The following is a 14,339-nucleotide window of genomic DNA, read 5'->3' on the forward strand; positions in this document are numbered from 1 at the left end:
ACAAAAACAGTGACATGGCCCTTTGAATATGTGTAAAAAGAATCTGCAAATTGTCCTAATTTTTAGCACACACTTATTTAGGGTTTCATAGGGACATTTTCCTTTTAATAACTTTCTTTAATCTGAAATTAACCACAGTTCCTTTTGGGAAGAGAAAATGGGAGAGAAAAATAAAAAAGGTACACAAGCAAAAAGCACTATTAAATAAAACACTGGTCTTGTTATCAAATAGTTCCCACGCCGACTGACTGTCAGTCTCAACTGACACACTGCCACACTTTCCCACGCACGCGAGAACCTCCTTAAAGCGCGCACAGGGTGTCGCGCGCATCAGCTCACGGGACACGAGGCGGGCGGACCGCGGGGTGAGGATCATGAGTAGTCCACGCGCTGAAACTAGGTTACAGTGAGCCGCAGAGCAGGAAAGAGCTTGAGGACGAGGAGCTGCTGCTTTGTTTTTTTAGAAGTGTTCAGTCACAAGAGCTAATCTGAGACTGCGCGGAACTGACAGAAAGCAGAAACTTAAACACACCGCTGCTTTTGTTTCTGTTTAAGGTCTGCGCGCGCGAAGAAAAGGTAGAAAATCCATATGAGGATTTGCTGTTGTGACAGTTTTCAGCTGCTCCGGTTTGGAGCGAATACGTGCGCGTCGCCCTCAGTGTTTCTTCGTTTCATTTCCACCTGGAGTTGTATGACTTGAAGAGTTGTCCAGAATCCACCGCCGACATGAGAGGTGAGTTTTCAAGAATATTGTTACCTTTTTTCGAATTTCATGCCGACTGTTGTCGGTAAATAACTTTTGAGTTACATTCATTTTGATTGAGGCACTGCTTTAAGGCAGAGTCCGAAGTGCGTAGGCTGCAGGCGCGCGCGAGAACAAACGTCAGATTGGCTCATGTACAAAACACGAAGCTTTTTCTAAGTTTAGTGCTTTATTAAATGTTAATATGTTTCCTTAAGCACCTTAGCACTTGTTTACACGATGTTTATGCTTAAAAGGCACTTATAAGGATATTCGAAAAAAGATTACATAATTACTAACTCAGCACAAATGTATTTTTAAAGGCAAAGTTCAACACATGAGTGTCTTAAATATTTTTATAGGCCTATAAACTGTAAAGATTTTGTGCACTTTTTGAGTTTTGCCTGTGGAAATAGGAATGCGTTGGAGCTGTGTTACTTTATTCCACTGCTGAGCGACTCCAGTTATGTAAGAGAGAGGAGAGGGGGGAGGGAGAGGGAGTGAGCAGAGTGATTCAGAGCCTGTCAACCCGCACGAAGATCTGCTGGCAGCAACTGTTTACCTTGAATAATACCCCCATTTTCTTAGATTTTTCTCCCTTTCCTGTTTTTGGTTATTTATTACACTTTCATAAAGCTTTTATATGATAAAAACTGTTTGCCTGCTGACATATTTTGAGTTTTTGCATGATGTTTTAAAAACACTAATGGTGAGTTGTTTTTTTTTGTTTTTACTCTGTTTTACTTTGAAGTTAGTTCATTAGCAAGCGTTTTGTTTTCAGCGTCAGCAGTATGGCAGAGAGAGAGAAAGAGAGAGAGAGAGAGAGATGAGGTGCTCCAATGACCTAGTTCTGTCATTGAGGATTACAGCAATTGTGTGTGTGTGTGTGTGCGCGCCTGGGGGTAGAAGGGTATGGTTTTGTCGTCATTACTGATGAGACATTGTTGATAATTGAAATCAGTTGGCAGGGCAGAATGCTCCTCTCTAACACAGAGATGTAGATATGCTCTGATCTGGAACTGATGAGTTCATTGCCCTGTGCAGGTGCATCTTTATTACGATAGTTTATTACTTAACATTTATTTTATGACTTTTTCTTACAAAAATCATTTTAAAGTGAAGTTCTGTGACAAATATATTTCAAATATGTACCTGATTTATATCTATGTTTATTATTTTCACTTTACAACACTTAGCTGGAAAAAAACTATTATATAAAAGTATTTAATTTTATTTTCCTGTTATGTTGTCAATGCCATGCACCGCTGTGACAAGCAGGATATGGGCACAGCAAGCCCACACGTAACCATGAAGCACAGCAGGGTTCAGTTAAGCTCAGTTTCCTCTGCCAGCTAAGGTTACTTACATCCACCAGAGTGTGTGTCACTGCAGTCAAGCACGGCTTGTCTGTCTGATTTTCTTTAAAAAACAAACACATTATTGCCACTATCTTCTCATAAATTCAATATATAAAGTATAAAGCATATATATGCTAGAGTGTGAATGTCACAAGCATTTAATAGATGTTTTGTCCCTGAGTCACCTTATTACCTGGCACTTCTATTGTATGTTTTAATTGGGGTTAATTGGATCAGCTGTTAGCCGGTTAGACCTGTTAGATGCAACACAATCAAATAAACAAACTTACATAAAGCACTCTTAGATTTTATGCCTCAGTGTACGTGGTGTCCAAAGCTGAAGCCTCATAAGACTTGGAGCTCAGTTAGCCGGGATCAAAGGTACAGCAGCAGTAAAGAGGAAAGGCTGCTCTCTGCTCTCCAAGGCCACTGCTGTGCTCAAGCTCTATCTGTTGCTGCCTTAGGGAAGTTCACAGCGAGCTACAGTATGTGTCAAGGTGCCCTTTCTCTCTGACAACTGCATGCTAAGATTCCACTCCCCTTATCTGCAGCTTTAACTTTTCACCCTGCCTGCATGATACTGTATATTGCAATCAAAATATTAGCATGGATCTGTGCCCTTTTTTGTCTCTTAACAATTAGGGAGGCATTTAATTTTGCAACACAATGACTGCATAGGAAATTATTCTCTTTGAGCTTTGTATTATCTGTGAAGGCAAAGTCACTTTGATACGCCATATCTGTTTGCAAAGTATGCATAAGGACATGTAAACATCTATGAAAGAGATTTTAATTCAAGGTGACTGTGATTGCTGCAGCACACTCCTAAATTTGTTCCTGTGGTGCGCAGCAGCGTTCAAAATTACATGCTGTGAACTGAATTCCTAAGTCTGGATTTGCTTGTGCTGCAGAGGCCCACTTGGGTATGAGCTTGGTGCTGCATAAACAGCACGATCAAGTGAATGCACTCAATCTATTCTGATCGATGGGGAGGGATTACAGAGGCACAGGGTGTGAATCCTGGTGTCATGGAGGACGTATACAGCAGCACTGTTGTTAAGCATGCAAATGCTTAGTATAAGCAAAGTCTAAAGTATGTCTAAGAGCAGGTATCGTAAAGGTATCCACAAAAACAAACTAAGTGAAAATATTAAAAGTAGAAATAGCAAAAAGAACAGTTTTAGTATCTTCACCTCACCCCCTTTTTATACTGTGTGCAGCTGGAAATACAAAGAATGTTTTCTTCTTGAGGGTTTAAAGAAAATGCTTTTACTCTATGCTTCCTACATTGTGGCCACTGTTCCAAAAATGTCCAGTTAAAGGTAGTTTAAAAGTCCAGTTTCTTTACTGAATGCCGCCTCTCCCTTTTATTGGCGTAAAAATTTGCATTATAAACAATTTGTAGAACACAGATGCAGGCCTCTGTGCTGACCCTGATGTACACCAATCCCTCTTACGGCACTTACATCGTATCTGCTGAGTAATTATTAAGAGTTTGGGGTTAAGGTGAGGCCATATTATGCTATCTGTGTTCTGTAGTTTGGTTAGTGCGAGGAGGAAAAACACAGTCTGTTACTGTTCACATACAGGAACTGTATAGAGAGCAGGTAGAAAGGAGTTGAGGACCTCAATTTGTGAGAAAGAGCGCCTGGCAGACAGAGGACATAAAATTAACACCGTGCAGAGCCTTTCGGTGGGTAACTTCATAGTAAAAGCCCCTTAAAATGTAGGTTAAGTATACAGTATGTCAGGATAAAGTAAAGTGCAAGGCAAATAGGACCTTGGACTCTGTTTGATTAGCTGGGATGAGAGGGCAAAGTCCCTACTGCTGAGGATTTACAGCATTGCTAAGGAAAAGGGCTGACCACCAGAGACCGACAAACTGACTGAGCGACATAGGAAGGCATTTTAAATCATTGCAGATGTGTGAGTTCAAAGGTTCTGTTAGTGTCACTTTTAATATAAAAAAGACCCTCTACAATTACAGCAAATGACAGACAGCAAAGCGTCTTGGAGGTGTATACTTTTGTTGGCAGTTTTTGGCCTTTCGGTAAATATTGGAAATTGTTTAAGCTCCATTTATGCTTCAAAGCTAATAGTCACCCAGCCAAGTTGTGATATAACAGTTATACTGTTACTAAGTATGATGTAACTGGAGTTCTTCTGGCTTGTGTGAGGACATTTTTTCTTGGAATAAAGGCTCCTTGAATTTCTCTAAATAACATCTTACATGTTGTTGTGATTAAAGATGCTTTTGTTCAAGCCCAGCTGCAATGCAACATGAAATTAGACCGTTTTTGCAATCCGAGACGTCTCTAATAAGTGCTCATGTACACACTAGTGTACACTTCTGTGCAAATAGATGTTGTGCAACATTTATTTGCCAATAGATGAGAGGGGCAGAAGGAATCTATGGGCAGCCAACTGCGCCGGAGTAAAAATAGAGTTATGGCCCAGCTCATACTCAGCTGAAATTTCACTCAAATGCTGGACATGCTGTAACAAGTTGAGAGCTAGGCTACTATTAGCCACGTCTGTTGGCTCTGCTGCAGTTTACTGTACAGAATGTTTCTGAAAGTGTTTCCAGATGTTGTGCAAGTTGTAAAACCTCCAGTGGAGCAGTTTGCCAGTTTCAACTGGTCATCCATCTTTCAGTAATCAAACCTTACATTGTTTTCCTTCCAAAGCAAGGAGAAGGGCTTCTCCCTTCTTTTGCTAAATCCAGATTTGGTTCCAACTTAAAAAAAACAGGCAAGAAACCAGGTTGCCACCACAGGCGCCTCCCATTAGCTGAATGGGAAACTGTGTCAGTGGAGCAGTTTTGCTCTCTGGGCCTGACTGTGCTGCTCAGCTGACTGGCAGGTGAGGCAGCAAGTCACAGACAAAGCCGCCCACTCAGCAGCCAATGGGAGAGCAGGGGGGTGATGGAGGCTTCGTCACAGTGTTGCCAAGACAACCACCTTTGAATGAGTGTGTTCATGGAATGCGGCCAGACGGCGGTTATATAACAGCCGACGGGCGGGGTAGAGGCTCTGGAGGGGGAGCGATAAAGGGAGCAGTGGAGAAAGAGATTTTTTTTCCATTGCCCTTTATTTATTTATATCCTTCAGTTGTGTTGCGTTGGCTGTTAGGAATTCTACCCAACCGAAGCACTCAAACATGTCACCTGCACTTTACAGACGGTCTTTGTGCAAGGAAAACGTTGAAGTACTTCAGGGGTATTGTCAGTCACTGGCCGCTCCAGCTTAGCTTCAGTGTGTGACGCAGTTCTGTCCCCACACACAGTGACTCATGTCATTGGTTGGTGCTGAGCAGGTTATAAAAGAGCTTTTGGAAAAGAGCAATTTTCTGAAGAGCTGTGATGGCCGGTTAAAGCCATCGCTGCGATTTACAGGTTACCTAATACCCTGTGTGACTTAACAAAAGTGGTTTAGGGATTGTTTGGCGCACCCTGCAGTCCGAGCCAAATCAAATCCTGCACACAGTAACATTCAGTTACAGTTTGTTGAAAGCAATTTTAGGCCTTGCTGGCTTCAGCACAGCAGTTTGCCTTGAATACCTGCAAACATTTTGTTCATCCTGGAGAAGGAGAGTCATAGAGAGAAAGTAAGAGACGTGAAACTTTATAACCCCGGGCCTCAGCTAATGCAATTGACCTGCTATTCTGGGCTTGAGGCGGCCTAGCTACTTAGATAAACAACATAATGAAAAGAACAGGCTGTTCCTGGGTAATAAGGCTCAGGCCTCCACAATGAACCCAAGGTGTACGATGTATGCACAGTTTGCTTTGTCAATCACAGGATCCACTGGGTTTTTGACACTTTTTTTGTGTCTTCACAATCCTGAAGAGTCACACTGTCATCATGATAAGCTGCATTTCAAACCTTGGCAAAGAACAGATAACAGATTTGACTGACAGAAAAACCTGAATTTGAAGTGAGTCTAATTGCACCAGGAAATATCACAAGCAAGGCGGCGGCTGTTTTGTTTCAGCTCAGCTTGATTAAGAAATCAGAGTCAATATTGATTTATTATAGGCGACCTATTAGATATGACAGAGGTGTGTTATTGGCAGTTTGCAGTCAGCATAGTTTGGCCTTAAAAGCAACTGTTAAATGTTACTGGAGCAAACCAAAACAAAAGCCTGTGTTTGCATTCCTACCTAATGGCTGCCAAATATGTGCTTACATGTTACATAGCACAGGGCTGGGTTTTTGATACATGTCAATCTAGATCGGGTTGCATAACAGTTGAAATGGATATCTCCCCACAGTTATTTTTAGTTTGAAATTATTAGAAAATAAAGAAAAAGATTCTTGGTATCTAACTTCATGCACTTTCTTTGTTTCAAGGCTTTTTAATCTGTATCTTTTTAAAATTATTTCACTAATTTGTCCTCATTCTTCTCTCGTTGCAGCTCAAATAGAGGTGATACCCTGTAAAATCTGTGGGGACAAATCATCAGGGATTCATTATGGAGTCATCACCTGTGAAGGCTGCAAAGTAAGCTGGCACCCATTTACCTCGCAAGTTGTTAGTTACAGGTTGGATAAAAACCTGTTTCCAACAGCTGTTGGGTATTTTTTTAAATCATATTTCTACCCTAATCAAAACATTTGGTTTGGATCTATTTGTTTTTGTTTAACTCTGATTAACATTACCTGTTCCCGTCTCTTTGTGTACAGGGTTTCTTTCGCCGCAGCCAGCAGAACAATGCCATGTACTCCTGCTCACGACAGAGGAACTGTCTTATTGACCGGACCAACCGTAATCGCTGTCAGCACTGCAGGCTGCAGAAGTGTCTCGCTCTGGGCATGAGCCGCGATGGTGAGTTCAAGTACTCGATCTATATTTAATTAACTCAGAGTTTCCACCTCCTATTTTGCTTATCACACTGAATCATTCATGTAATCCTTGTTTGGTCTAGACCATACCTTCGTGAATGTTTAATTTTTATCTTTACATTCTCCTGTTGCAGCGGTCAAGTTTGGTCGCATGTCCAAAAAGCAGCGGGATAGCCTGTATGCAGAGGTCCAGAAGCACCAGCAGTCCCAGGAGTGCGCGGGCGTCGGTGTCCAGGAGGAGAGCAGTGACTTGGCCGACCTTACCCGCACCTACAGACGAGGCTCCAGCACGGCGCTCAGCGATTTGGACGACATCACGACGCTGCCAGAAGGCCTGCTTTTCGACCTGCCGCTGACCCCGGAGGATGCAGGAGGAGAGTACTGCAGCCTGGACATGCTGGGCGGCAGCGCGGGCAGCGGCTCATCCTCTCAGAGTTCACCGGAACAGACCAACTTGGACTTTGTAGACGGCAACCACAGCATCAAGCATGAGTACCAGCTCTTGCACGACTCTGGACTCTTCTCACATGCTATCCTCAACCCACTGCCCGAGGGCTGCTCCCTGCTTGACATAGGTCCGTATAATCACAAGTTTATGCTTCAAGTTCCACCGTAAAGAAGAATAAAAATGTAATAAAACTTTTCCTTTATTCAGAGCGTATAACCCAGAGTGTGGTGAAGTCCCATATTGAGACGAGCCAGTACAGCACAGAGGAGCTGAAGAGAATGGCGTGGACCTTGTATAGCCCAGAAGAGACACGCTCATACCAGACCAAGGTACATATGAAACAATATACAACAGTGGAACCTTATTTATACACTTTAAGGATCCTTTAAGGATCACACGACCCAATGATCCCTCATGTACGATGCCTGTCAGGTGTTGCAGTTCTCATAGAAGCCTCCCTGTCTCTTGTTTTCTCTTGCAGTCAGCTGAGATAATGTGGCAACAGTGTGCCATTCACATCACCAATGCAATCCAGTATGTGGTAGAGTTTGCCAAGCGCATCACTGGCTTCATGGATCTCTGTCAGAACGATCAGATTATCCTCCTTAAAGCAGGTCAGTGCACGACACCATTACACACACACACACACACACACACACACACACACCCTGCAATCTTAAATGAGTTCTTCACACTGTGTTTAACTACGTAACAGGTCAGGAGCTGTTTTTTTTTTGCCTCCAGCAAGACATCTGTTGTGTGATGTTTATTACTTTGCAAACTTTTAACTCAAAGACAAAGTTAACTGTTGTCATATGGACAGTATATTACCCTCATGTGCTAGCTGACTTCACAGAGTTGAAAATCACATGCATGTCGAGTGACCTGCGAAGGTGCACGGTTGTTCTGCTTCTGAAGAATGGCCGGCCTTGTTTTAGTCACACTGCTCCCTCTATGCTGCCTTCTACGGTCATCATACTGTACAGGAGGGGTGGCCAACCCTGCTCCTGGAGAGCTACCTTCCTGCATGTTTTAGGTTTCTCCGCACTCTAACACACCTGAATCGAATGATCTGCTCGTTATCAACCAACCGAAGCGTCTCAGGGGATTGATAACGAGCGAAACATTCGAATCAGGTGTGTTAGAGTGCGGAGAAACCTAAAACAGGCAGGAGGGTAGCTCTCCAGGAGCAGGGTTGGCCACCCCTCCTGTACAGTGTCTGAGGTTATAAATCACAGGGGCGGCTGTGTGATCTATTTCCTCATATATTGGAGATTCGAAATTGATATATGGTTTTCAGCGACAAGCAAAACAATAAATCAGTCAAATAGTTGATTTATGACTCTGACTGCCAGCCAAGGTATTTTCTTCCCTCTATTGATGAAGGTCAGCTAGACATGAGCGTGAACACGAAGGTTTCTCACAGTGTATTTAATCAGAATAGGTGTGAAAAGTTTCACACGCATACATGATTGTAGGCTAAGGAGAAGTTAGCAACACGATCAAACAGGAACAAGTTCCTACAAGAAGCAGTGCTTTAAATGTAAAAGAAGATAACATTACATCATCAACACGGATAACAGTTGCTTGATTAACTTGAGTGAACTTGAAGATTTGAAAGTCTGATTTTCATTCCTGTCATCCAGACTGTATTAAGATATGCTCGTATGATCTGCTGAGTTTTAATCTGTTTTTCTTTTGTTGTTGTGTGTCCTCAGGCTGCATGGACGTCCTTCTGATCCGCATGTGTCGGGCCTATAACCCCATCAATAACACTCTGCTCTTTGATGGGAAGTTCGCCATTGCTCAGCTGTTCAAAGCTCTCGGTGAGTCGACACATTCACTATCTCTCCTTCATGGGAAACATAAACTTGATAAAGGAGGAGCAGATTTTTAGGCCAACTTTTTTTTAGTCTTATCTGAATCCAGATCATCCGAGTCATCCTTTTCTGTTTTGATGCTGACTTTCTTTTTCTGTCTCTCCCTCCCGCAGGCTGTGACGACCTTGTGAATGCAGTTTTTGACTTGGCTAAAAACCTGAGCCGTATACAGATGTCAGAGGAAGAGATGGCCCTCTTCAGTGCTGCTGTGCTGCTCTCACCAGGTGAGATTTCTTTAACTGAAGCTTTGTAGACAGAGAGATATAATTGTCTTTACTTCATATAAAAAACATTACCAACTCAGCCTGTGCGTCCTAATCCGAGATCTTACAAACAAAGGAGTGAAATGTGTTTGCTGATGTTACTTCCAAATATTTAAATGCTCTTCAGCTTTGCATACTGTCAGTACAGTGCATGTGAGCGGCACTTGCAGGTTAATACTGCCTTAGTGCCAATTTGAAACTACCTGTTTGATAATACCCACGCTTTTGCATGTTATAGAGCAATGGATGCAATATTTGCATAATTTACTTTTCTAATGGTCATTGTACAACGCATACATTTTTACATGCCTCATTTGCACACAGGCATTAATATCAGGAATTACAGGAAATTATGAAAATGAGCTCACACAGAATTCAGACAGCAAGTTTGTCACTGCAAAGACTGTCGATTGGCAGCCTATTGTTGAATATAATAATAAAGAGTCACAAAAACTCAAACAAGAACAGGTTTGAAAGTCGTCTCCTCCCAGTTTAATGTCTCTGCAAACAGTCTTCATTATGTAATGAAGCGAATGACTGCTTTAAAGGGAATCAAGGAAATCTTTAAAGTTACAAAATGCTTCAGAAATTAAGAATAAGCAAAGTTAAAGTGCCAAAAGATAAATGATGAAACAAATGTATTGCTCAGTGCCTTTTGTACTCTTCTCCTACATGTTTGCACAGTGTAAACCTTACCAAATTAGAAACATGACCACACTAATGGCAACATCCTGTCACTTTAATTTCCCTCAGACCGACCCTGGCTGACAGACGTTCAGAAGATCCAGAAGCTGCAGGAGAAAGTCTACGTGGCTCTGCAGCGCTGCCTACAAAAAGAAGGAGCATCAGAAGAGAAGCTAACAAAGGTACACGCCTTAAAGACGCTACATTAAAAACAACTGACATTATGAGTTGTTCAACTACTTTATTCATAAGACGTTGAACTAGTTTTTAATTTGTTCTGCTCTTCTTTCTCTCTCCTCTAGATGGTGTCCAAGCTTCCCATCATGAAGTCCATCTGCAACCTTCACATCGACAAACTGGAGTTTTTCCGCCTGGTGCACCCGGAGACAGCGTACACCTTTCCTCCTCTGTATCGGGAAGTTTTTGGCAGTGAAATCACCTTCCCAGACTCCACAGAGGGCTAACACTGCTTAGCTAATTAGCGTGATTTAAATAGAGACACTGAGGTGTAGGGAGGGGGGAGATAAAAATGTGGCAACCAGATGAGACAAAACCAACCAGCAGCTCAATGACAATCCTGCACGCTACACTTTAGGACACTCCTCTCACCTCCTGCCCTGCAAGCTAGTCCATTCAGCTCCAACGTAACACCACAGGGACTGCTGCTGGCTGCTCAGTGCATGATACCTCTTTTTAACAGAATTACTAAAGAGTAGCCTAAATAATTTGTATTCTCAAAAATATTTTTCTATGAGGAGACGTTAAACCTCTCATTAAGTTGAATTCCTTTCTTATATAAATTTGACTTTCACCGTTCTCACAGTTCCTGTAAGCTATTGTTGAATGTAACCCTTTTCCCTTTAACCGCTCAGCACAGCCCTAGGCTTGATAGAGAATGTACATACTTAAAATCCTCAGCCACTTTGTGGACATGCGCAGTTATGATGCCTGTTTCTGTTGTCAGTCTAGTAACAATTTCTTGTTTCATGAAATGTTTTTGGTAGCGCCCATTTTTTGCAGTTTTGTAACAAATGAACAAACTGTTTAAAGGGACCATGATCAAACTCACAAACAGACAGGGTTTTCAAACTGCGTGAATCATGGGCAAGCACCCCGAGTGTCTGCCGCCATGCACCTACAAACTCTTGCACACAGAGCACAAAACATAGCACTTATCCTGATCTTTGTAGGTATTTTTACTGGCACTCCCTCAGACACTGATGTAGGGGAGCTCTTTATTTTTTTTAATGCAATCAGTGACCTCAGTCCTTTTTCCTTTTCCCTTTACAAATGCCACTTAGAGAGTGAGAGTAGGAGAAGTATTCTCAGAAGTTCCTTTTCAGTAATATACAGTTTGTATTCAAATCCATTTAATCTTGTAAGATGAGAAGAGTCGTGAATTCATTTTGAGTGAGGAGGAGCGTATTGATACGCTCGTGCTCAGGTCTAACAGATACTGCCTGCCCAAACTTTGGGTTTCTGGGATTGAAAGATTGTTGTTGGGGAAAAGAAACTAGCGGATGATTAGCACGTATGAGTCCTCGTTAGAATCCAAAATTAACTCTTGGCACAAGTTTTACGGGTTCGCAGTCATACTGCCATCTGTGAAACCTATTTAAAACCAGTTATAAATGCTAGATACACCCTCCCACTGTAGATCAGCTTGAACAAGGTGCTGATATCGCTCCCCCTCCACAGAAGAGTGCCATCGCCCAAGCTATCCAGCAGCATTTCAACCAGCAGTGTAGGAGTAAAAGAACTTTTGATGTTGAAATGTGACATCATATTGCCACTTCTGTGGCTGGATGAGGGGCAAAGAATAGAGAGTGGACAGGTGGGTGCTAGTGATGTTTAAGCTTCTTAGACATCAGTTTGATTGACGACTCTCACTGCTTCAGGGTCTCGGGCAGCCGCGTGTTCTGATTGGAGAATCAAATCCTCTGTTCCTTTTCCCCCACTCCCTTACTACCTCACCCTCTTCAAACACTACACGGCACAGCAAAGGGTTGACAGAGCCATCAGCTACCCCCCTGAGTTAGTATTTATGCATCCATGCTGGAGAGCTTCTTTAGAAAGTATAAAAGAGTTAGTGGTGAAATATTGAAGGCCAGTGATAACTATTTTAAAATATATGATTAAGCTCTTAAAACTGGACAGAAGACTAAAGCAACATAATGCTGGATCTGCTTTTGCTACCTATCCTCTCTGACTGCTTTTCTGCCATTTGAGAGCTGCCCCTACCTTGAGGTCCTGGGCGACCTACTTAGATACAGATCTATGTGGAGTGAGGTCTCTGGAGACACAGGAGGGCGTGTCCAGTAAACCTCCAAAGTAAGGGGCAGATTGGATTTCTGTAAAAACAAAGCATCTTTTTGCCGTTATCTTAAAGAAGCTACAAAAAAAAGTTGCTTTTTCATTTTGAGACAATCACACGACATATGTTTGATGTCTATTTAATATGTCAGCCAGGTTTGCACTGCTGGCACAGTGCTGTTTGCCATACAATATATTATCTCACATAGTATGAAGGGTTATTACCCTTTTCTGGGTACGCAAGACAGTGGCATAGTGGGATTGTGCAATAATGTCTTTCCCATTGTTCTCAGTATGTTGGGCCTTTGTTGCAATGTATTACAGATAATATTCTCACAAGCACTCCAGCACAGTTAAATAACTTCGAATTTAATGTACCAAATAAACAGCCAACCACTATCAGTCAGCTATCAGCCGACACGGCCAGATGACACTTGGAGATTGTAACAAAGTGCAATACTTTGTGTGTCGAGTTCTCGAATGTTAGACGTGCTGATTTGTAAAGATTCAGCATTCTTTGTCGTTTGTGCAGGCCTAAAGCTGTCCAGGGGGCAGCGCTGAAGATCTGCACAAACATTTCCGTCTAGAGTTACTCAGGGAGATAGCTGGGCTCTCTGTCCTACAGTGTCTGCAGTTAGTCTAGCTAGCAAGACACCTTGCACCAACATAGAAGACCTTAAAACCTTGATCACTGTGTACATACATGTTCTTGTGAATGTTTGATTTCAGAAGTATCAAAGATTTTACCCCTGTCTAATATCATTATTGCAAAACGTTTTGGAGTTTGAGTCATAGATGAAATAGGATATTAAAAAACAGTAAATATAGAAAAATAAATATAAAAGATGGATTATAATCTCTGAATCTTGTGTTGGTTTTGTTGTGATCTTTTGTTTCTTAATTTTTATCCTTATATGTACTGTTTTTTTTCTCATCAGTTTAGTGTCCTTTTTGTCTTGGAGAGATGTAATTCTATTTTTTTAAAGAGCGTTTTTAACGATGTCTCCCTAAAAGTTTCTCTTTTGTCATGATCCTTCTGTTTATGATATGTTCACGCTATTTTAAGATTATTATTATTATTATTGAATCAATATAGATTTTAATAAGAAATAATTTATGATATGTTATGGATATAAAGCCCAAGAGGTTTTAACACGGCAAAGTGTTATTGCACAATGGTGATACAATATGTGGATTTAAGAATGTAATAAAAGTCTTTTTACAGTTAAAAGAAAAAACGTTGTTGTGGTTTTATCTTTTATCCGTCTTTTCTTACTGCAGCCAAATGATCTGCACAGGTGAAACCCATGTTATTTATAGATATTCCAAACCCACATTACATAACATGACACATAACACAGATATCTTTCATTTCAATAGATTGTACTTCTTTAAATAACATTTATTATCTTAAAGGCATTTCTTTATTGGTCAGAGGCAGACTAATATTGTTGGAAAATAATCAAATGTACTATTTTTGGGAAATTTGACACCGAAGATAGAAAGGCGATTAAAACTGATACTGTATTTTCTGACAGTCACTTAGATGAGTACAGTTGTTTAGCTCTCACAGATGCTCTCACAATATAACAAGTATACTGTGTATTAAAACAAGCACTGCCTACCCTATGGCGTGTGTTTCTGTCAAGCTAGTCCATACTTATACTGTACCAGCAAAAATTTAATGTGTTAATTTAGTGTATTCACAGCCAGACCAACAGTGTAACATAATCACTCAGATCACAGATTTCTTTCTCCCCTATCTGGGGTTACAGTTTGTGTCTTCCCCAAACACATTTTAAAAAAA

The 14,339-nt window shown here is 41.4% G+C and overlaps 1 protein-coding gene across 1 annotated transcript; it reads left to right on the forward strand.

Annotated features, from left to right (window-relative positions):
* The first annotated feature begins 422 nt into the window (after positions 1-422).
* Positions 423-13,756, forward strand: rorca (RAR-related orphan receptor C a). Its single transcript, XM_069680044.1, has 10 exons — positions 423-733; positions 6,518-6,603; positions 6,786-6,927; positions 7,079-7,519; positions 7,600-7,721; positions 7,874-8,006; positions 9,111-9,218; positions 9,386-9,496; positions 10,289-10,401; positions 10,522-13,756. Exons 1-10 carry the CDS (start codon positions 727-729, stop codon positions 10,681-10,683), a joined length of 1,425 nt encoding a protein of 474 aa, XP_069536145.1. The 5' UTR covers positions 423-726; the 3' UTR covers positions 10,684-13,756.
* Positions 13,757-14,339: the final 583 nt, after the last annotated feature.

The sequence above is a fragment of the Semicossyphus pulcher genome, unplaced genomic scaffold, assembly GCF_022749685.1.
Source record: "Semicossyphus pulcher isolate SPU_LCO1_2020_fin unplaced genomic scaffold, fSemPul1.0.p SCAF_4, whole genome shotgun sequence".
Lineage (NCBI taxonomy): Eukaryota > Metazoa > Chordata > Actinopteri > Labriformes > Labridae > Semicossyphus > Semicossyphus pulcher.

Bases quoted from the DNA above. Each gene is read 5' to 3' on its own strand.
- rorca (XM_069680044.1), top strand. The intron at 7,520-7,599 runs GTCCGTATAATC...TCCTTTATTCAG, and splicing joins CTGCTCCCTGCTTGACATAG to AGCGTATAACCCAGAGTGTG. The intron at 7,722-7,873 runs GTACATATGAAA...TTTCTCTTGCAG, and splicing joins CACGCTCATACCAGACCAAG to TCAGCTGAGATAATGTGGCA.